We start from the raw sequence: 23000 nt of genomic DNA, 5'->3' as shown, positions 1-23000 counted from the left end.
TTCTAACCAGCATCATGTATCGCTTCTGAACTTCTACATGCTCCCTGAGAGGGATGGCTGACTCAACCTGCCAAGTTGTTCAACAAAGAGCCCTCTTGGCTAATAAGGAACGTTGCCGTGGATGTAAAGTGTGTGCAATTCTGGTTATACTTGCTAGACGAAGAGAACGTGTTTTTTTTAGGCTGTAGTTTTTTAGGGTGTGACAGCAATAGCGTGCATGGCTCATATTGCGCAACCTATTCACAGAGACAGTGCAGGGAAAGAATATCATTGTGGTAATATGACATTTCACATTCAACAAAACCTGAGATGACAGTCTCGGATATCCTAGACCTTGTAGCATCGTAAGCTATTGCCTGGTTACCCATCCACATCTTTCCGGCCAACTGACATTTCTTCTCTATGAGTCTGAAAGACCATCCAGTCGCTGATGAGTTTGTTTTGTACCATGCCACTGATTTTGACTTCTAGGATAGCAGGTTGAGACTGAATGTAGAATGTATGTAGCAATCGATAGAGCAGTAGAAATTAATTCAGCATGAGTCGTCAGGCAACGTAAGCTAGGTAACGGCAGAAGGTCTGGAGAGGATGTCGGCTGCTCTCTGACAATTCGAAATGGGGGAAAAAAATATTTTAGGGAGGATCCTCTTCAGACAGATAACTCTCAACAAATTAAGAGTTTGGGTAGGCAGGGTTCAAAATGCAGGCAGTAAATCTGCTCATGTTTAGCTCGGGCAAGAAGCGGATCCGGCAGCGAGGTTACCGGTGTCATGTTTCCCATTTCCGACTTGTCCTCTTTGTCTCAAATGATGCAGAAACATCTACACACATGTTAAACTGGAGTATTGGTACATCTTCAAGTAAAAAATGTTGTCATCAAATCAAATTTTATTGGTCACATGCGCCGAATACATGTAGACCTTACAGTGAAATGCTTACTTACGAGCCCCTAAACAACAATGCAGTTTCAAAAAAATATGAATAAGAATAAGAAAGTAACAAGTAATGAAGGAGCAGCATTAAAATAACAATAGCGAGACTATATACAGGGGGTACACCGGTTAGTTGAGGTAATATGTACAGTACCGTTCAAAGGTTTGGACATTTTTGTCCATTAAAATAACATCAAATTGATCGTAAATAGAGTGTAGACATTGTTGATAAATGACTATTGTAGATGGAAATGGTCCATTTTTTAATGGAATAACTACATAGGCGTATGGAGGCCCATTATCAGCAACCATTACTCCTGTGTTCCAATGGCACATTGTGTTAGCTAAATCAAGTTTATCATTTTAAAAGGCTAACAGTTGAAAACTGTTGTGCTATTAAAAAGGCAATTTAACTGGCCTTCTTTAGACTAGTTGAGTATCTGGAGCGTCAGCATTTGTGGGTTCGATTACAGGTACAAAATGGCCAGAAACAAAGAACTATATTCTGAAACTCGTCAGTCTATCCTTGTCCTGAGAAATGAAGGCCATTCCATGTGAGAAACTGCCAAGAAACTGAAGATCTTGTACAACGCTGTGTACTACTCCCTTCACAGAACAGCGTAAACTAGCTCTAACCAGAATAGAAAGAGGAGTGGAGGCCCTGGTGCACAACTGAGCAAGAGGACAAGTACATTGGAGTGTCTAGTTTGAGAAAAAGACGCCTCACAGGTCCTCAACTGGCAGCATCAATAAATAGTACCCGCAAAACACCAGTCTCAACGTGAACAGTGAAGAGGCAACTCCGGGATGCTGGCCTTCTAGGCAGAGTTGCAAAGAAAAAGCCATATCTCAAACTGGCCAATAAAAATAAATAATAAGATGGGCAAAAGTACACAGATACTGGATAGAAGAACTCTGCCTAGGTCAGCATCAAGGAGTCGTCTCTTCACTGTTGACGTTGAGACTATATATACACTGCTCAAAAAAATAAAGGAACACTTAAACAACACAATGTAACTCCAAGTCAATCACACTTCTGTGAAATCAAACTGTCCACTTAGGAAGCAACACTGATTGACAATACATTTCACATGCTGTTGTGCAAATGGAATAGACAACAGGTGGAAATTATAGGCAATTAGTAAGACACCCCCAATAAAGGAGTGGTTCTGCAGGTGGTGACCACAGACCACTTCTCAGTTCCTATGCTTCCTGGCTGATGTTTTGGTCACTTTTGAATGCTTTCACTCTAGTGGTAGCATGAGTGGCTCAGGTAGTGCAGCTCATCCAGGATGGGACATCAATGCGAGCTGTGACAAGAAGGTTTGCTGTGTCTGTCAGCGTAGTGTCCAGAGCATGGAGGCGCTACCAGGAGACAGGCCAGTACATCAGGAGACGTGGAGGAGGCCGTAGGAGGGCAACAACCCAGCAGCAGGACCGCTACCTCCACCTTTGTGCAAGGAGGAGCACTGCCAGAGCCCTGCAAAATGACCTCCCAGCAGGCCACAAATGTGCATGTGTCTGCTCAAATGGTCAGATAGACTCCATGAGGGTGGTATGAGGGCCCGACGTCCACAGGTGGGCGTTGTGCTTACAGCCCAACACTGTGCAGGACGTTTGGCATTTGCCAGAGAACACCAAGATTGGCAAATTCGCCACTGGCGCCCTGTGCTCTTCACAGATGAAAGCAGGTTCACACTGAGCACATGTGACAGACGTGACAGCCTGGAGACGCCGTGGAGAACGTTCTGCTGCCTGCAACATCCTCCAGCATGACCAGTTTGGCGATGGGTCAGTCATGGTGTGGGGTGGCATTTCTTTGGGGGGCCGCACAGCCCTCCATGTGCTCGCTAGAGGTAGCCTGACTGCCATTAGGTACCAAGATGAGATCCTCAGACCCCTTGTGAGACCATATGCTGGTGCGGTTGGCCCTGGGTTCCTCCTAATGCAAGACAATGCTAGACCTCATGTGGCTGGAGTGTGTCAGCTGTTCCTGCAAGAGGAAGGCATTGATGCTATGGACTGGCCCGCCCGTTCCCCAGACCTGAATCCAATTGAGGCCATCTGGGACATCATGTCTCGCTCTATCCACCAACGCCACGTTGCACCACAGACTGTCCAGGAGTTGGCGGATGCTTTAGTCCAGGTCTGAGAGGAGATCCCTCAGGAGACCATCCGCCACCTCATCAGGAGCATGCCCAGGCGTTGTAGGGAGGTCATACAGGCACGTGGAGATCACACACACTACTGAGCCTCATTTTGACTTGTTTTAAGGACATTACATCAAAGTTGGATCAGCCTGTAGTGTGGTTTTCCACTTTAATTTTGAGTGTGACTCCAAATCCAGACCTCCATGGGTTGTTACATTTGATTTCCATTGATCATTTTTGTGTGATTTTGTTGTCAGCACATTCAACTCTGTAAAGAAAAAAGTATTTAATAAGAATATTTCATTCATTCAGATCTAGGATGTGTTATTTTAGTGTTCCCTTTATTTTTTTGAGCAGTGTATATATAAAAACGCAGCAAATAAAGAAATGTCCTCTCACTGTCAACTGTGTTTATTTTCAGCAAACTTAACATGTGCAAATATTTGTATGAACATAAGATTCAACAACTGAGACATAAACTGAACAAGTTCCACAGACATGTGACTAACAGAAATTTAATAATATGTCCTTGAACAAAGGGGGGGGTCAAAATCAAAAGTAACAGTCAGTATCTGGTGTGGCCACCAGCTGCATTAAGTACTGCAGTGCATCTCCTCCTCATGGACTGCACTAGATTTGCCAGTTCTTGCTGTGAGATGTTACTCCAGTCTTCCACCAAGGCACCTGTAAGTTCATGGACATTTCTGGATGGAATGGTCCTAGCCCTCACCCTCAGATCCAACAGGTCCCAGGCATGCTCAATGGGACTGAGATACGGGCTCTTCACCTGCCATGGCAGAACACTGACATTCCTGTCTTGCAGGAAATCACGCACAGAACGAGCAGTATGGCTGGTGGCATTGTCATGCTGGAGGGTCATGTCAGCATGAGCCTGCAGGAAGGGTACCACATGAGGGAGGAGGACGTGTTCCCTGTAACGCACAGCGTTGAGATTGCCTGCAGTGACAATAAGCTCAGTCCGATGATGCTGTGACACACCACTCCAGACCATGATGGACCCTCCACCTCCAAATCGATCCCTCTCCAGAGTACAGGCCTCTGTCACGCTCATTCCTTTGACGATAAACACGAATCCGACCATCACCATCACATCAACCGCGACTCATCAGTGCAGAACTTTTTGCCAGTCCGGTCTGGTCCAGCAACGGTGGGTTTGTGCCCATAGGCGACGTTGTTGCCGGTTATGTCTGGTGAGGACCTGCCTTACAACAGGTCTACAAGCCCTCAGTCCAGCCTCTCTCAGCTTATTGCAGACAGTCTGAGCACTGATGGAGGGATTGTGTGTTCCTGGTGTAACTCGGGCAGTTGTTGCCATCCTGTACCTGTCCCGCAGGTGTGATGTTTGGATGTACCGATCCTGTGCAGGTGTTGTTACTGCGAGGACAATCAGCTGTCCTTCCTGTCTCCCTGTAGCGCTGTCTTAGGCGTCTCAAATTACGGACATTGCAATTTATTTTCCTGGCCACATCTGCAGTCCTCATGCCTCCTTGCAGCTTGCCTCAGGCACATTCACACAGATGAGCAGGGACCCTGGGCATCTTTCTTTTGGTGTTTTTCAGAGTCAGTAGAAAGGCCTCTTTTAGTGTCCTAAGTTGCCTACTGTCTGTAAGCTGTTAGTGTCTTAACGACCGTTCCACAGGTGCATGTTCATTAATTGTTTATGGGTCATTGAACAAGCATGGGAAACAGAGTTCAAACCCTTTAAATGAAGATCTGTGAAGTTATTTGGATTTTTAGAAATTATCTTTGAAAGACAGGGTCCTGAAAAAGGGACATTTGTTTTTTTGCTGAGTTTATATGCAGCTGAAGTCGGAAGTTTACACTTTTAAAATTTGTTTTTCAACCACTCCACACATTTCTTGGTAACAAACTATAGGTTTTGGCAAGTCGGTTAGGACATCTACTTTGTGCATGACACATCATTTTTCCAAAAACTGTTTACAGACAGATTATTTCACTTATTATTCACTGTATCACAATTCCAGTGGGTCAGAAGTTTACATACAACTAAGTTGACTGTGCCTTTAAACAGCTTGGAAAATTCCAGAAAATTATGTAATGGCTTTAGAAGCTTCTGATAGGCTAATTGACATCATTTCGTCAATTGGAGGTGGATGTATTTCAAGGCCTACCTTCAAACTCTTTGCTTGACATCTTGGGGAAATCAGCGAAGACCTATAAAGTTCATCATTGGGAGCAATTTCCAAATGCCTGAAGTTACCACGTTCATCTTTACAAACAATAGTAAGCAAGAATAAACACCTTGGGACCACGCAGCCGTCACACCACTCAGGAAGGGGGTGTTTTGTCTCCTAGAGATGAACGTACTTTGGTGCGAAAAGTGCAAATCAATCCCAGTTCAACAGCAAAGGACCCTGTTAAGATGCTGGAGGAAAAGGCAATGCTACCAAATACTAATTGAGTGTGTGTAAACTTCTGACCCACTGGGAATGTGATGAAAGAAATAAAAGCTTGTCACACCCTGACCATAGTTTGCTTTGTATGTTTCTATGTTTTGGTTGGTCAGGGTGTGATCTGAGTGGGCATTCTATGTTGGATGTCTTGTTTGTCTATTTCTATGACTTGCCTGATATGGTTCTCAATCAGAGGCAGGTGTTAGTCATTGTCTCTGATTGGGAACCATATTTAGGTAGCCTGGGTTTCACTGTGTGTTTGTGGGTGATTGTTCCTGTCTCTGTGTTTTGCACCAGATAGGACTGTTTTAGGTTTTTGCACTTTTGTTAGTTTATTCGTGTACAGTTTCTTTATTAAAGTACAATGAATAACAACCACGCTGCATTTTGGTCCGCCTCTACTTCACCTAAAGAAAACCATGACAAAGCTGAAATATATAATTCTCTCTACTGTTATTCTGACATTTCACATTCTAAAAAGTGGTGATCCTAACTGACCTAAGACAGGGAATTTTTACTAGGATTAAATGTCAGGAATTGTGAAAATCTGAGTTTAAATGTGTTTTGATAAGGTGTATGTAATCCTCCGACTTCAACTGTATGTATATGTACAGTATATGTATGTGAAAGACACCAAGAGACGGTGTATATTTGGCATTGTGTTTTCGAATTATTGTCCTGTTGAAAGGTGAATTCATCTCCCAATGTCTGGTGGAAAGCAGACTGAACCAGGTTTTCCTCTTGGATGTTACCTGTGCTTAGCTACATTCCATTTATGTTATATTCCGAAAAACTTCCAAGTCCTTGACGTAATGTGTTGTATTGGATTTGTCACAAACATAACACCTTGTATTTTGGACAAAAAGTGAATTGCTTTGCTACATTTTCTACGGGCATCCTTCGTTTCACTCTTGTCAGTTTAGTTAGTATTGTGGAATAACTGCAATGTTATTGGTCCACCCTAAGTTTTCTCCTATCACAGCCATTAAACTTTGTGACTGTTTTAGTCAGGATTGGCCTCATGGTGAAATTCCTGAGCGGTTTCCTTTCACTTTAGCAACTGAGTTAGGAAGGACGGCAGTATCTCGGTAGTGACTGGGTGCATTGATACACCATATAAAGTGTAATTCATAACTTAACCATGCTCAAAGGGCTATTCAATGTCTGTCTTTTTCTTTAACCCATCTATGAAAAAGTGCCCTTCTCTGCGAGGCATTGGAAAACCTCCCTGGTGTTTGTGGTTGTACAGAGATGAGGAAGTGTCAGATTCTCCCTCCACGAGGTGGGTGTAGAGTCAGGCGCAGGAGAGCAAGAATATCCAAGAAGGGCGTTTTATTACTGTCCACCAACACAACAGGCACATGACCACAAACGTAGCCACAAGAACACAGGAACGCAGTCTAGTAAACAAAACGGAGGTAACACTCCTCTGCTAAACTAACGTGTGGGCAAAACAGTCCCGTGAAAATACACCTGCTTAAAAGTTTAAAAAATAAAAAAAAACACATCCCAAACTAACGACAGTAATGCAAACAATCCCGCACAAAACCTAGCGTGTAGGGTGAGATTAAATAAACTATACACAGGTGAACACAAGACAGACAAAACCAAATGAAAAAGGAAAAGGGATCGGTGGCAGCTAGTAGGTCGGCGTCGACGACCGCCAAGCGCCGCCCGAACAGGGAGAGGAGGCACCTTCGGTGGAAGTCGTGACAGGAAGTCATTCCAAAATCATGTTAAATACTATTTTTGAACAAAGAGTGTGTCCATGCAACTTATGTGACTTCTTATGTAAGCTTGCCATAACAAAGGGGTTGAATACTTATTTACTTTTTCAATTAATTTGTAAAAATAAATCTAAAAACATAATACCACTTTGACAGTATGGAGTATTGTGTGTAGGCCATTTGTCACAAAATCTCAATTTAATCCATTTCAAATTCAGCCTGTAACACCATTTTTATGTCAAGGGGTGTGAATACATTCTGAGGGCACTGAATACAAAACATAAAAAAATCACGTTTTTGAATTAATTGTGTCTTTAATAAGGTTTGCATAGATTAAGGTGCCAGGTTGGACAATTTTGACTACATTTGATGTGTAGATGTGCTGTCTATAATCACCCTTTAGTCAAACCTTTTCATAAAATAATACTGGGTTGTATCTTCATTACATTTGTCAAACTGTAAGTTGAAGAAACAAGTACTGTATTGCAGTTCAAAATAAATTACTTCATAGTTAATCAAGAGAGGAAATAACAAACAAAAAATAAATAATGGAATGAAGCTTATTATAAATAAAATAAATAAATGATAACCGTTTTAGTCAGTGGACAGCACAGCTTGAAACCACAAATGACATGACTAATAAATATATAAACATACTTTGTTCAGCTCAGCTGTAACTTTGATTAACAATCAGATGCATAATATAAAAAGTAGTACATTGCACAAAAAACATATGTCCTTTTAAGCTTATTAACAATTTTCACTTGATCTTCTCAGATGCAGTCCTGTGTAGTCAAGTGATTTTCCATGAATTAAAGTGCCATGATTAGCAGATATACAGTGAAGGAAAAAAGTATTTGCATCTGTGGACAGATGCACTGCTATGTAGTCAAGTGATTTTCCATGAATTAAAGTCCCGTGATTAGCAGATATAGATGATTGGCTGTTCTTGTGATGACAATTGGCCACAGATGTTAGCGTTGTCACCTCAGAAGAGACCGTTTCTTCTGGTGTACTGTACATTGTAAGATCTGCGTCTGTGCCAGCGTCTCCTTATAGCTGCACATCCGCCACATAAAATGCACTGCAAAACAAGATGGAGAAGTATGATTCACATGTAAAATTAAATCATTGCAGAAATGTAGCATATTTTTAGAATAAATATGTGAACAGTATACACAGTACACAAGTGAACACAAGACTATACGTACACATAGCAGGATCCACAGAGGTACCAAAATGATAGCGATGCCACAAGGGATGATAATGGCCAGAGCCCAGCCAGGAAAACCTCCACTTGTGGTATTGAAAGGAGTGGTCAGCAACAGAGTAGGAGGGGGTGTGGTTGCTTCTACAGTTGTCGTTGTGGGTGCTGCTGTTGTGGTGGTCGTAGCAGCTACAGTTGTGGTTTTTGTAGCAGCTTTTGTTGTGGTTGTCGAAGGAGCTGGAGTTGTGGTTGTTGAAGGAGCTTCCATTGTAGTGGTTGTAGGAGCTATAGCTGTTAGAGCAGCATTATCAGCTGCAGTTGTAGGAGCTGCAGTTGCAGTTGTAGGAGCTGCAGTTGCAGTTGTAGGAGCTGCAGTTGCAGCTGTAGGAGCTGCAGTGGCAGCTGTAGGAGCTGCAGTTGGAGCTGCAGTTGCAGCTGTAGGAGCTGCAGTGGCAGCTTTAGGAGCCGCAGTTGTTGGAGCTGCAGTTGTTAGAGCTGCAGTTGTAGGAGCTGCAATTGGGGTTTTCGTAAAAGCTGCAGTTGTTGTCGTAGTAGATGCTGCAGTTGTAGGGGTGGTAGGACCAATGGTTGTTGTAGTAAGAGCTGAATTGATTGTCATAGCAGCTTTTGTGGTGCTGGTTGAATGAGCTACAGTTATTGGAGTAAGAGCTTTAGTTGTTGTAGGTATGGTAGATGTAGTGGTCGTAGGCGCTATAGTTGCCGTCGGAGCAACAGTTGTCATTGTAGGTGCGGCTGTTGTAGTGGTCATAAGAGCTAAAAATGTTATAGTAGGAGGTGCCCTTATGGTTGTAGCTTTAGCTGCAGTTGCGGTTGTTGTAAGAGCTGCAGTTGTAGTTATTGTAGCAGGTGCTGCTGTTGTAATGGTCGGAGTAGGTGTTGTGGTTGCCGTAGCGGCTTCAGTTGTAGTTATTGTAGCAGGTGCTGCAGTGTTTGTCAAAGTAGATACAGATGTTCTTGTAGGTGATGCAGTGGTTTTTGAAGTAGGAGCTGCAGGGGTTTTTGAAGTAGGAGCTGCAGTGGTTGTTGAAGTAGGTTCTGCAGTTGTAGTGGTCGTAGGAGCTAAAGATGTTGTAGCTGGAGCTGTAGTGATTGTCGAAGTAGTTGCTAAAGTTGTTATAGGTGCTGCTGTTGTAATGGTCGTAGGAGGTGTTGTGGTTATCGTAGGAGCTTCAGTTGTCGTTGTAGGTGCTGCTGCTGTTGTGGTGGTTGAAAGATCTAAAGTTGTTGTAGTAGGAGCTGCAGTTGTAGTTGTAGTAGGTGCTGCAGTTGTAGTTGTAGTAGGTGCTGCAGTTGTAGTGGTCATAGGAGCTACAGTTGTCATTGTAGGTGCTGCAGTTGTGGTTGTCATAGTAAGTGCTGCAGATGTAGTGTGTTGTAGTAGGTGCTGCAGATGTAGTTGTCGTAGTAGGTGCTGCAGATGTAGCAGTGTTGTTGTAGGTGCTGCAATGTGTTGTTATAGTTGGAGCTTGTAGTTATCGTTGTAGTATGTGAAGCAGTCAGTTGTGGTTGTAAGAGCTACAGTTGTTGTAGTAGGAGCTGCAGTTATTTTAGTAGGTGCTGCAGTAGCTGCTGACGTTGTAGTGGTTGGGGATATATTTGTTGTCGTAGAAGCTACAGTTGTTGTTGTAGGGGCTTCTGTTGTGGTTGTCGTAGGAGCTGCATTTGTAGTTGTTGTCGTAGGTGCTGCTGTTGTAGTGGATGTATGAGCTGCAGTGGTTGTTGTAGTAGGAGATGCAGTGGTTGTCGAAGTAGGTGCTTCTGGTGTAGTGGTTGTAAGAGCTGCAGTGGTTGTTGAAGTAGGTGCTGCAGTTGTAGTGGCCATAGGAGCTACAGATGTTGTAGATGGAGCTACAGTTGTGGTTGTCGTAGGAGCTACAATTGTGGTTGTCGTAGTAGGCATTGAAGTTGTGGTTGTCGTAGCAGCTTCGTAGTAGGTGTTGTGGTTGTGTAGTAGGTGCTGCAGTTGTGGTGGTCATAGGAGCTGCAGTTGTTATGGTTGTGCTGCAGTTTTGGAGCTGCAGTTGTTGTCATAGTAGGTGGTGTAGTTTTGGTCGTAGGAGCTACAGTTGTCGTTGTAGGTGCTGCAGTTGTGGGGGGTCGTTGTTGTAGGTGCTGCAGTTACAGTTGTACAGTTGTTTGAGCTGCAGTTGTTGTCATAGTAGGTGTTGTGGTTGTCGTAGTAGGTGTTGTGGTTGTCATAGTAGGTGCTGCAGTTGTGGTGGTCGTAGGAGCTACAGTTGTTGTGGTCGTAGGAGCTACAGTTGTGGTTGTCATAGTAGGTGTTGTGGTTGTTGTAGTCGGTGTTGTAGTTGTCGTAGTAGGCGCTGAAGTCGTGGTTGTCATAGCAGTTTCGGTTGTAGTTGTCGTAATAGGTGCTGCAGTTGTAGTTGTCGATGTAGGTGCTGCAGTTGTAGTGGTCATAGGAGCTACAGATGTGGTCATAGGTGTTATCAGTTGTAGTTATTTTAGCAGATGCTGCAGCGGTTGTCAAAGTAGGTGGTGTAGTTGTGGTCGTAGGAGCTACAGTTGTCGTTGTAGGTGCTGCAGTTGTGGGGGTCGTTGGAGCTACAGTTGTTGTAGTTGGAGCTGCAGTTGTGTAGTTAGGAGCTGCAGTTGTGGTTGTCAGTTGTGGTTGTCGTAGTAGGTACAGTTGTGGTTGTCGTAGGAGATAGTAGGTGTTGTGGTTGTCGTAGTAGTAGGTGTTGTGGTTGTCGAAGTAGGTGCTGTGGTAGGAGCTACAGTTGTTGTAGTTGGAGCTGCAGTTGTGGTTGTAGGAGCTACAGTTGTGGTCATAGTAGGTGTGTGTAGTTGTTGTAGTAGGTGCTGAAGTCGTGGGTGTTGTAGCAGTTTCGGTTGTAGTTGTCGTAGTAGGTGCTGCAGTTGTGGTCGTAGGAGCTACAGTTGTTGTAGGTGCTGCAGTTGTGGGGGTCGTAGGAGCTACAGTTGTTGTAGTTGGAGATGCAGTTGTGGTTGTCGTAGGAGGTGTTGCAGTTGTAGTTGTTGAAGTAGGTGCTGCAGTTGTGGTCGTAGGAGCTACAGTTGTCGTTGTAGGTGCTGCAGTTGTGGGGTCGTAGCAGCTACAGTTGTTGTAGTTGGAGATGCAGTTGTGGTTGTGTGATTGTCGTAGGAGGTACAGTTGTGGTTGTCGTAGGAGGTACAGTTGTGGTTGTCGTAGGAGGTACAGTTGTGGTTGTCGTAGGAGGTACAGTTGTGGTTGTCGTAGTAGGTGTTGTGGTTGTCGTAGTAGGTGTTGTAGCTGTCGTAGGTGCTGAAGTCGTGGTTGTCGTAGCAGCTTCGGTTGTAGTTGTCGTAGTAGGTGCTGCAGTTGTGGTTATCGTAGGAGCTTCAGTTGTAGTTGTTGAAGTAGGTGCTGCAGTTGTAGTGGTCACAGGAGCTACAGATGTGGTTGTAGGAGTATCAGTTGTAGTTATTTTAGCAGATGCTGCAGCGGTTGTCAAAGTAGGTGGTGTAGTTGTGGTCGTAGGAGCTACAGTTGTCGTTGTAGGTGCTGCAGTTGTGGGGGTCGTTGGAGCTACAGTTGTTGTTGTAGGTGCTGCAGTTGTGGGGGTCGTAGGAGCTACAGTTGTTGTAGTTGGAGCTGCAGTTGTGGTTGTCGTAGGAGGTACAGTTGTGGTTGTCGTAGTAGGTGTTGTGGTTGTCATAGTAGGTGTTGTGGTTGTCGTAGTAGGTGTTGTGGTTGTCGTAGTAGGTGTTGTGGTTGTCGTAGTAGGTGCTGTCGTGGTTGTTGTAGCAGTTTCATAGTAGGTGTTGTGTTGTAGTTGTCGTAGTAGGTGCTGCAGTGTGGTCGTAGGAGCTACAGTTGTTGTTGTAGGTGCTGCAGTTGTGGGGTGTAGTAGGGTCAGTGTGGAGCTACAGTTGTTGTAGTTGGAGTAGGCTGCAGTTGTAGGAGTACAGCTGTCGAAGGAGGTGTTGTGGTTGTGTAGTAGGTGTTGTGGTTGTCGTAGGAGGTACAGTTGTGGTTGTCGTAGTAGGTTTGTGGTTGTCATAGTAGGTGTTGTGGTTGTCGTAGTAGGTGTTGTGGCACCGTAGTAGGTGTTGTGGTTGCCGTACAGGTGTTGTAGTTGGAGCTACAGTTGTGGTTGTCGTAGTAGGTGTTGTGGTTGTCGTAGTAGGTAATGTAGGTGTTGTAGTTGTCGTAGTAGGCGCTGAAGTCTTGGTTGTCGTAGCAGCTTGTGGGTTGTGGTTGTCGTTAGTAGGTGCTGCAGTTGTGGGGGTCATAGGAGCTACAGTTGTTGTAGTTGGAGCTGCAGTTGTGGTTGTCGTAGGAGCTACAGTTGTGGTTGTCATAGTAGGTGTTGTGGTTGTCGTAGTAGGTGTTGTAGTTGTTGTAGTAGGTGCTGAAGTCGTGGGTGTTGTAGCAGTTTCGGTTGTAGTTGTCGTAGTAGGTGCTGCAGTTGTGGTCGTAGGAGCTACAGTTGTTGTAGGTGCTGCAGTTGTGGGGGTCGTAGGAGCTACAGTTGTTGTAGTTGGAGATGCAGTTGTGGTTGTCGTAGGAGGTGTTGCAGTTGTAGTTGTTGAAGTAGGTGCTGCAGTTGTGGTCGTAGGAGCTACAGTTTGTCGTTGTAGGTGCTGCAGTTGTGTAGGGGTTGTAGGAGCGTACAGTTGTTGTAGTTGGAGATGCAGTTGTGGTTGTCGTAGGAGGTACAGTTGTGGTTGTCGTAGGAGGTACAGTTGTGGTTGTCGTAGGAGGTACAGTTGTGGTTGTTGTAGGAGGTACAGTTGTGGTTGTCGTAGGAGGTACAGTTGTGGTTGTCGTAGTAGGTGTTGTGGTTGTCGTAGTAGGTGTTGTAGCTGTCGTAGTAGGTGTTGTAGCTGTCGTAGGTGCTGAAGTCGTGGTTGTCGTAGCAGCTTCGGTTGTAGTTGTCGTAGTAGGTGCTGCAGTTGTGGTTATCGTAGGAGCTTCAGTTGTAGTTGTTGAAGTAGGTGCTGCAGTTGTGTGGTCACAGGAGCTACAGATGTGGTTGTAGGAGTATCAGTTGTAGTTATTTCAGCAGATGCTGCAGCGGTTGTAGTAGGTGGTGTAGTTGTGGTAGTAGGAGCTACAGTTGTCGTAGTAGGTGCTGCAGTTGTGGTCGTAGGAGCTACAGTTGTTGTAGTTGGAGCTGCAGTTGTGGTTGTCGTAGGAGGTACAGTTGTGGTTGTCGTAGTAGGTGTTGTGGTTGTCGTAGTAGGTGTTGTGGTTGTCGTAGGTGCTGCAGTTGTGGGGGCCGTAGTAGCTGCAGTTGTGGTTGTCGTAGTAGGTTTTGTGGTTGTCATATTAGGTGTTGTGGTTGTCGTAGTAGGTGCTGCAGTTGTGGTGGTCGTAGGAGTACAGTTGTTGTAGTTGGAGCTGCAGTTGTGGTTGTCGTAGTAGGTGTTGTGGTTGTCGTAGTAGGTAATGTAGGTGTTGTAGTTGTCGTGCAGTAGGCGCTGAAGTCAGTTGGTTGTCGTAGCAGGTACAGTTTGTGGTTGTCGTAGTAGGTGCTGCAGTTGTGGTGGTCGTAAGAGCTACAGTTGTTGTAGTTGGAGCTGCAGTTGTGGTTTTCGTAGGAGCTACAGTTGTGGTTGTCACAGTAGGTGTTGTGGTTGTCATAGTAGGTGTTGTAGTTGTTGTAGTAGGTGCTGAAGTCGTGGTTGTTGTAGCAGTTTGGAGCTGCGGTTGTAGTTGTCGTAGTAGGTGCTGCAGTTGTGGTCGTAGGAGCTACAGTTGTTGTTGTAGGTGCTGCAGTTGTGGGCGTGGCTGTAGGAGCTACAGTTGTTGTAGTTGCAGAGATGCAGTTGTGGTTGTCGTGTACAGTTGTGGTTGTTGTAGGAGCTACAGTTGTTGTAGTGGAGCTGCAGTTGTGGTTGTCGTAGGAGGTACAGTTGTGGTTATCGTAGTAGGTGTTGTGGTTGTCGTAGTAGGTGTTGTGGTTGTCGAAGTAGGTGTTGTGGTTGTCGAAGTAGGTGTTGTAGTTTTCGAAGTAGGTGTTGTAGTTGTCGTAGTAGGTGTTGTAGCTGTCGTAGGTGCTGAAGTCGTGGTTGTCGTAGCAGCTTCGGTTGTAGTTGTCGTAGTAGGTGCTGCAGTTGTGGTTATCGTAGGAGCTTCAGTTGTAGTTGTTGAAGTAGGTGCTGCAGTTGTAGTGGTCACAGGAGCTACAGATGTGGTTGTAGGAGTATCAGTTGTAGTTATTTTAGCAGATGCTGCAGCGGTTGTTGAAGTAGGTGGTGTAGTTGTGGTCGTAGGAGCTACAGTTGTCGTTGTAGGTGCTGCAGTTGTGGGGGTCATAGGAGCTACAGTTGTTGTAGTTGGAGCTGCAGTTGTGGTTGTCGTAGGAGCTACAGTTGTGGTTGTCATAGTAGGTGCTGTGGTTGTTATAGTAGGTGTTGTGGTTGTCGTAGTAGGTGCTGCAGTTGTGGTGGTCGTTAGGAGCTACAGTTGTTGTAGTTGGAGCTGCAGTTGTGGTTGTCGTAGGAGCTACAGTTGTGGTAGTTGGAGCTGCAGTTGTTGTTGTCGTAGTAGGTGTTGTGGTTGTCGTAGTAGGTAATGTAGGTGCTGTAGTAGGCGCTGAAGTCGAGGTTGTCGTAGCAGCTTCGGTTGTGGTTGTCGTAGTAGGTGCTGCAGTTGTGGTGGTCGTAGGAGCTACAGTTGTTGTAGTTGGAGCTACATTTGTGGTTGTCATAGTAGGTGTTGTGGTTGTCGTAGTAGGTGTTGTAGTTGTTGTAGTAGGTGCTGAAGTCGTGGTTGTTGAAGTAGGTGCTGCAGTTGTAGTTGTAGGTGCTGCAGTTGTGGGGGTCATTGGAGCTACAGTTGTTGTAGTTGGAGTTGTGGTTGTCGAAGGAGGTACAGTTGTGGTTGTCGTAGTAGGTGCTGTGGTTGTCGTAGTAGGTGTTGTAGTTGTCGTAGTTGGAGCTGCACTTGTGGTGGTCGTAGGAGCTACAGTTGTTGTAGCAGCTTCAGTTGTAGTTGTCGTAGTAGGTGCTGCAGTTGTGGTTATCGTAGGAGCTTCAGTTGTAGTTGTTGAAGTAGGTGCTGCAGTTGTGGTTATCGTAGGAGCTTCAGTTGTAGTTGTTGAAGTAGGTGCTGCAGTTGTAATGGTCATAGGCGCTAAAGATGTTGTCTTAGAAGCGTCAGTTGTAGTTATTTTAGCAGATGCTGCAGCGGTTGTCGAAGTAGGTGGTGTAGTGGTCGTAGGAGCTACAGTTGTCGTTGTAGGTGCTGCAGTTGTGGGGGTCGGAGCTGCAGTGGCTGTCGTAGAAGGTGCTGTAGTTGTGGTTGTTGGAGTAGGTGCAGCTGGTGTAGTGGTCGTAGGACCTACAGTTGTAGGAAGAGCTGCATTGGTTGTCGTTGAAGCTCCAGTTGTTGTCGAAGGAGCTACAGTTGTTGTAGTAGGAGCTACAGTTGTTGTAGTAGGAGCTACAGTTGTTGTCGTAGGAGCTGCAGTTGTCGTAGGAGCTGCAGTTGTCGTAGGAGCTGCAGTTGTCGTAGGAGCTGCAGTTGTCGTAGGAGCTGCAGTTGTGGTCAGAACTCCATGGATATTCCAGCATAAAAACACTGTGGTTTATGAGATGAATGGTTAATATGTTTATTGCGCACAATATCAACATTTCCAAGATTTCCCTTCATCAGCATGGTGCAGTTTTTGACATCTTTATTATGTAATATATACAATTATATTTTATAGCTACATATTATTCCCTTGATTGTTAATAATATTACGTATAATACCTTATTGAGGTTACCACACCTGAGTTCTATTTTTGTTGTTGTTGAAAAGAGGGTACATTTTTCATTACAGTAGTGTGGTAATATAATTCAAGTAATATACAGCAGTGTGATAATGTTTACCGCTTACAATTGAGTCATTTTCCTTTTTTATATTTTGGAAACGTATTTAATCGAGGGGAGACATTTGACAGTAAAGTAGCCTTGGCAAAATGTAAAATTGCCCCCATGAAATGTCAAAATAAACATATTTAGAAAAAATCATAAGCATTGTAACATCATATGCATACAGCATGTACATCATTGCTCATTATTCTAATTACATTATCCAAATGTATATGGTCTATTTTGTCACCATCTTGCCTTTTTGGTTGTTAATATTTTAATTCAGGATTAATACATGAGTTGGCATGAAGTTAGCAAATAGTAAAAAATGAGTTAGAAACATGAACACAGAATGAAATTCAGTGTACTACATACCCATGGTAAATAAAGTAGCTGTCAGTTTCTGTGTCTTCATTTTGGACTCAGTTGATGCAGTTGTTTTCTGAATAGAAAGGAAAATATACATTTTATTGACAGGTCATAAGCCACTATTAATGTTCAGGGGTGGACACTTTTCAACTTAATCTGTAACTTGTTTAAGCAAATTTATGCAACTCATTTAGGTGTGCCAGATCAAGAGGTGTGAATAATTATTCATTCAAGACATCGCTGCGAACAAAATTAGCTTGTGAAGAATAATGTAAAAAACAAGGAAACAAAATGTGAAAACTTTGCAAGGCTGTGAATAATTTCACAACGGTCACTATAACCACTATAACATGGATTTATACACTTTAGTGAAATTACACAGTAAAATCCAGATTAGCGTTGCATATTTCCCCATCAGAAATCAGCCTATTACCGCATCCCACCAATCATGTTACTTCATAAAAGAGGAAAGTGCATTTCAAATTTGCAAATGGTCTGCGAGCGACCAGGAATTCATACATATTCTGTGAAAGTAATCGGTGTAGTTCATCAAAAGATGCATGTTTTTTCAAATATAAAACATGAAATAGTAAAATCCAAATTAGCATTACAATTTTTCAAGAGAAATCCACATTTTGCTGCTTAATAAACATAAGTATTTAAACTTGGCTTTCAAAAGTTGACCAATCCATTTTCTACATTCTTAAAAAGATGAGAAAAATAAGAAACCTGCACACTGCTCTTGCTAATATCACTGCTCTATTAAATTCAAATTTAGGCCTCAAGCATAAAATGCATTGAACGGATGTGGCTGGAGCAATGTCAACATAAGGGTGCAAATTAAAAACACTCACAAAATCCTGGAGTATAAGGAAAACAAACATATGTTACAAATATTTATATTTTTTATTTAACTAGGCAAGTCCGTTAAGAACAAATCCTTACTTACAATGACAGCCTAGGAACATTGGGTTAACTGCCTTGTTCAGGGGCAGAACAACAGATTTTTACCTTGTCAGCTCTGTGATTCGATCTAGCAACCTTTCTGTTAATGGCCCAATACTCTAACCACAAGGCTACCTGCCACCCCTATAATATAACAATGTGCATTTCATAAGTATTCTAATAATTGTAATAAAGTGTGTACATAAAACGTATTAAAAAAGACCGTAAAACAACAATGAGGACATCGACCTATCAAGAAAGTTTTCATAAAGCATTGGGTACTGTACAAGAAAAACCGTCAGAGTGATCTGAAGTGGCGGCATTAACTCATGTTCACATTTACATAACATGCATGGGCATTTCATCATTAAGACCAGGCTGTAACACAATAAAATGTGGAATAAGTCAAGAGGTATGAATACTTTCTGAAGGCACTGTAAATCATATAAATTTAAAGTTATCCAATGGTCTGCCAGCAATTAACTACATATTCCTATACATATTCTGTGACAGTTTAGTAGTTCATCAAAAGTGTATGGATGTTTACATATAATGTGTACATAATAACCATAATCTTCATTGTTTCAATGTTGTTGCCTTTACATTATCAATTTTGGATTTGGATCTTTTCTTGTAAGACCATTTTACCTTGTTATATTTGTATATGATATTTCAATTGTTTTGGTGCTGTGTGCAATTTATTAAAAAAAAAATATTTATCAAGTATTTTCCATTTATATATTCCATTATAGAGTAAAGGTGATTACTTACCTAGAGCAAATACTTCAATGCCAGTCACCTATTTCTGTAATTTCTCCAAATATCAATTGAGGAAGGTCTTGGTTAATGACAACTAACAATCACAATATCTAGCTTATATCTACTCTAAAATCTCATTATCTTTCTAGTTCTGCTAACCATTTCAAGCTTACAATTGAACTGTTCCCGTGTATACTGTCAGGCCAATGTATTTCTAGTTTGTATTTATATTACTATAGGGCTGGTTTGATGCCACAAATTGTCTCTTTCAGGTGACGTAATATTTTGGGAGGCACCAAAGATAATAAGATAAAGGTGACGAAAAAGGGAGGGACAGAGGAATGCAAGTGGGAAGTATTTAGCTTCAAAATGTTTTTGTTTTTTCCCCAGGTACTGACTGACGTAGTATGGAAAACTGGTTAGGTGTCCTGACAAAAATTTGGGATGGACTAAAAATAATTGAAAAAGGGGAGGGGGAAAATAATGTGTTTGAGAGTATAATAACAGTTATGTACTGACCTTTTATTGTAAACTGTTTAGGTCACAAATACATTTTTTAAAAGATTTTCTGTAGCCAGAATCTTGCTTAATTGTACTTAATTGACTTAACTTAACTTTGGAGCCATTCATTTAATTTAATCAGTGGCCTGAAGTAAGCAGTCAGCCTTTTTCTATTTAACAGTTCTACACTCTCACATGTGCTACTTCCCATATCTTTTTAAAAACATAGTTGTTTCTTTTAACAGTAGATTCAGTTTATGAATCTCTAACAAATGTGATGTCAAGATTTGTTTTAATCAGCTGGTAAATATGATTGAGGGTCACAATGACCCCACATGGTGAGCCCAACAATGGAGGAATTCCTGATGGAGCATTTGATGATGGAGCATTTTCCAGATGCTAAAATCATTTTTAAATGATTGCTTACAATGAAGAATGACACCTAAACATTTGTGTGTACCTGCTGAAAAGAAAGAAAGAAATGTATAATAATATAACAAATTAATTTCTGATAAAATATTGTGTGCGAAATACCTTACATTTTTGGACTTTACAGTTGATATATTTGGAGAAATTAATAAAAATCTGTATCTTGTGACTTGATAAAAAAATACATATTTAAAAACTTGTATCTCTCTATGATAATGAAATATGCTCAAGTTATTTTTTTATATTTTCTATTGAACATTAACATGACACTACAATAGTGTTTCAGTATTTTGAAGAGTGCCTTGGTCCTCATCATTTTGATATCATGGATGGTCAGTCCTTGCATCCATTGCTACATCTATGAATTTGAGAGTGATTACGTTTATTAAAGTGGTGGGGTGTCAGCGTTGTTGTTTGAATCCCAGATTTCCCCACTAAGGACTCAGGGACTAAGGACTAAAATCTTTAGTAAAGCTATCAAAAAGTAAATGCATAATAGTATTGACCTATTTCTGGGTGCACATTTTACATCTGCAAGGTTCATGGCAACACTAATGTGGATCTTTCCCTCTCCAGCTGACTCTCAGTATCACTTTATTTAGGGTTAAACCTTGATGCACAGTTTTCCTGTCTTCCTCAGGGAGTTCCTCTCAACCAAGGGGAATTTTCTGGGAGCACCAGGTAAGCCTCAGAGCAGTACCCAGGTAGCAGATTAGGGGTTATGTGACTTGCTCAAGGCCACAAGAGCAGAAGGGTTGGATCCAGACCTGTCTGTAAATAATATATTTCAAATAGTCGAACTGACTATGGTCGGTGATTTAGCTTGCCTGGCACAATGGAACCATTGTAGTAGTCCCAAAAGAGAAAACCCCATCTTTCTGGCACTCACTCCAGACAGGCTCAATAGTATTTGAACCCAGGTCAGAGCAATTGATGGCATTGTAACATGTTGAGTAACTTTGCCTGATATCTGAAAACTATTAGATCAAATCAATCAATCACATTTGCTGTAAAAAAAGGGCTTTATAAATTAGTGTTGGTCAGGAATTGCTTTACTGATACCGACCTAAACCCCATCAAGCCAGAAGCTTATGCCTTGGCTTTAGCTCAGCAAAGACTAATACAGCCTTGTGGTGCACAGGACTAACCCAGTCAATAACACCAGCAACAATACTGTTCACTCAGACCAGACTATTTCAACTAAAACAATTTAACTTCATAATACCTTAATAACTTTCTGTAATGACAAAATCACTTATTTTGAAGGTTCCTTACAAATGATGTTAAAATATGACGCTTGTTATGCATGATACTTTTAACATTCACAAAGTGTTACCCAAACGACTTATTTAGCATTTTGGGTGAGGAGCTTCATTCTAACCAGCAACATGTGAGTATCACTTGTGAACATGGAGATTTGGAGTGTGATGCCTGACTCAACATGCCCTAGGACGTCATCGAAATTAAGAATTTGTTCTTAACTGACTTGCCTAGATAAATAATTTTAAAAAATGTCTAAATGTTACTATCTCATGCCGCCTTGACTAATAAGGACTGTTATAATACAGGATATACTGGATTTTTCCTAAAACTTAACCAGCCAGGTGCATTTATTACCTTTTATTTTTACTTTTGTACTATCAAAATTGGTCTGATGCGTTCCTTTATACCTCTGAAGTGAATTATTTCCATAGAACTCCATCCTGCTTATATAACGGCTACTTGCCATATTAAACTAAACTAACTACTGGTAGAACTGTATTAATCTTAAAGAAAATGTACTGTCATCTTGCAGAGAGCACGATCCCCAGTCAAAAAGTGCCTCACGTGTCAGTGTTTTGACCTGTGATTTTTTTGGGGCACACATCCCAACTGTCACGTCTACACCCATTCCCCCTCTCCGGCGCTCGACGTCGCCAGTATTCATTATTGTGCACACCTGCCACCTTCCTGATTACCTCAGCTATATCTGTCACTCCCTTTCGTTCTTTCCCCAGGTGTTTTTGATTCTGTTACTGTGTTTTGTGGCTTTAAGCTACTTGTGTTTATTTTTATTTTTTATTTATTATTAAATTAACTCCCTATACTTGCTTCCCGATTCATAGCGTCCACATTACACCAACTCACGATTTGTATTGAACCAATCATAAAAATGTATATTTATCAGATGTGAATTGTACAACTTACACTTAACACAATTTGGATATTGATTTACTGTGATTTAATGTTTTCTAATGATTTATTGTTGTGTTAGGTGTTGCCCTCCACCAATAACTACACCGTTCTGTGACTTGCCACACCCTAAACAATCATTGATGATTAAACACTGGTTTGGCTTGTCATTAGATTACATATGATAAAAAGGAATGTTCTTTCAAGTGTTGTATCACTCCCTGACGTCTTCCTGTCGTCTCCCATGACGTTGAAAGGTGTTTGAGTTTCTTGTAGAATCTGTTCTATTGAACATACCTCTACATCCATAACAAGGAACATCCTCCTTGTTTTATGTTTGAATGCTATGACATGGATGATGGTGTTAGTGCTTAGTTTATGAAAACAGATCTAATCCAGTGTTGCCAATTTAGCAACTTTGTTGCTATATTTAGTGAGTATTCAGACCCCTCTAGCAACACATTTTCAAAAAAGCAACTAGCAAAAAATCTAGTGATTTGCATTAAAAAAAACAATTAACCTGAATTAGGGCCAGACTAGTTACCATAATTTTCTCACATTGCCATTGACAGTTTTTTCTATTGTCTCTTTTTGGTCCATGTAGATTGTTAATGTAGATTGTATACAACAAAAATGTGAAAAATGTTATGGTTAAAAATGTTCATGTTTTACTGTGACTTGTTTTAGGCTCATAAGTGGACCATAAGGTTAAAAAACAAACCAAATTAAGAACTAAAAAAAATCAAGTAAAAAACATAGTAACTCTGCCAGAGGGTCACTTTTGCCAGTCCCAAGGCCGGATAAAGGAGGAGGGTTGGAAATAACAAGAATCGACAGAAGAAAGTTATTTTGTAGTTCTAAACTTATTTCAGGTGTTTTTTACTCACTTTTTGTCTCTCCCATGACGTTATTCCTCTCTCCTACAGCATCCATCACAATTACATGGCCAATTATGCAAATTAGGCGATGACATCATTTAGCGACTTTTAGGACAGCCAATAGCTACTTTCCTTACTGAGGAGTTGGCAACACTGGTATCATCCCAGATTAGGAACAATACACTATTTCAAAGCACAGGTCATGTTTGCCTAAATACAATGTAATTACTAGTTGTTACACAGTATTTAGCTGGTTAAAATTAAGTGTATCTTGAGGAGTACTTACTTGCAATGAATATGTACTTATACAGTACATTACCCATCCTGAGAATCTGGCCCTCAATTTTAAAGCTTCTGGAAGTGCCATCCAAGTAGGAAAATTAATCAAATCTAATTGTGGTCACATACACATGGTTAGCAGATGTTAATGTGAGTGTTCTAATTCCAACAATGCAGTAATATCTAACAAATAATCTAACAATTCCCAACAACTACCTAATACACACAAATCTAACAAGTAATCTAACAATTCCCCAACAACACACAAATCTAAAGGAGTGAATGAGAAAATGTACATATAAATATATGGATAAGCGATGGCCGAGCGGCATAGGCAAGGTGCAGTAGATGGTATAAAATTCAGTATATACGTGTGATATGAGTAA

The 23000-nt window shown here is 41.9% G+C and overlaps 2 protein-coding genes and 1 long non-coding RNA gene across 3 annotated transcripts; all 3 read right to left on the bottom strand.

Annotated features, from left to right (window-relative positions):
* Positions 1–7301: 7301 nt before the first annotated feature.
* LOC112264698 (mucin-5AC-like) lies at positions 7302–9670 on the bottom strand. The gene is made up of 2 exons (XM_024441472.2): positions 8456–9670; positions 7302–8328 (listed from the first exon to the last, which is right to left on the bottom strand). The coding sequence occupies exons 1-2, from the start codon at positions 9218–9220 to the stop codon at positions 8233–8235; spliced, it is 861 nt and encodes a 286-aa protein (XP_024297240.2). The 5' UTR covers positions 9221–9670; the 3' UTR covers positions 7302–8232.
* A 255-nt stretch (positions 9671–9925) lies between these two features.
* Positions 9926–15452, bottom strand: LOC121838940 (mucin-5AC-like; the record flags this gene model as incomplete). The annotated part of the gene is made up of 10 exons (XM_042294908.1): positions 9926–10369; positions 10796–10947; positions 11254–11523; positions 11639–12228; positions 12563–12645; positions 12721–12920; positions 13042–13365; positions 13560–13813; positions 14337–14529; positions 14891–15452. Coding segments are annotated over 10 exons (3072 nt in total), but the record flags the coding sequence as incomplete, so codon positions are not given.
* A 447-nt stretch (positions 15453–15899) lies between these two features.
* LOC121839053 lies at positions 15900–18540 on the bottom strand. The gene is made up of 3 exons (XR_006078597.1): positions 18368–18540; positions 16658–16724; positions 15900–16006 (listed from the first exon to the last, which is right to left on the bottom strand). It is a non-coding gene; the product is annotated as an uncharacterized LOC121839053 (long non-coding RNA).
* Positions 18541–23000: the final 4460 nt, after the last annotated feature.

The sequence above is a fragment of the Oncorhynchus tshawytscha genome, linkage group LG13 (genome assembly GCF_018296145.1).
Source record: "Oncorhynchus tshawytscha isolate Ot180627B linkage group LG13, Otsh_v2.0, whole genome shotgun sequence".
Lineage (NCBI taxonomy): Eukaryota > Metazoa > Chordata > Actinopteri > Salmoniformes > Salmonidae > Oncorhynchus > Oncorhynchus tshawytscha.
The sequence above is the reverse complement of the archived record's forward strand: the minus strand, read 5'-3'. Positions and strand labels throughout refer to the sequence as shown.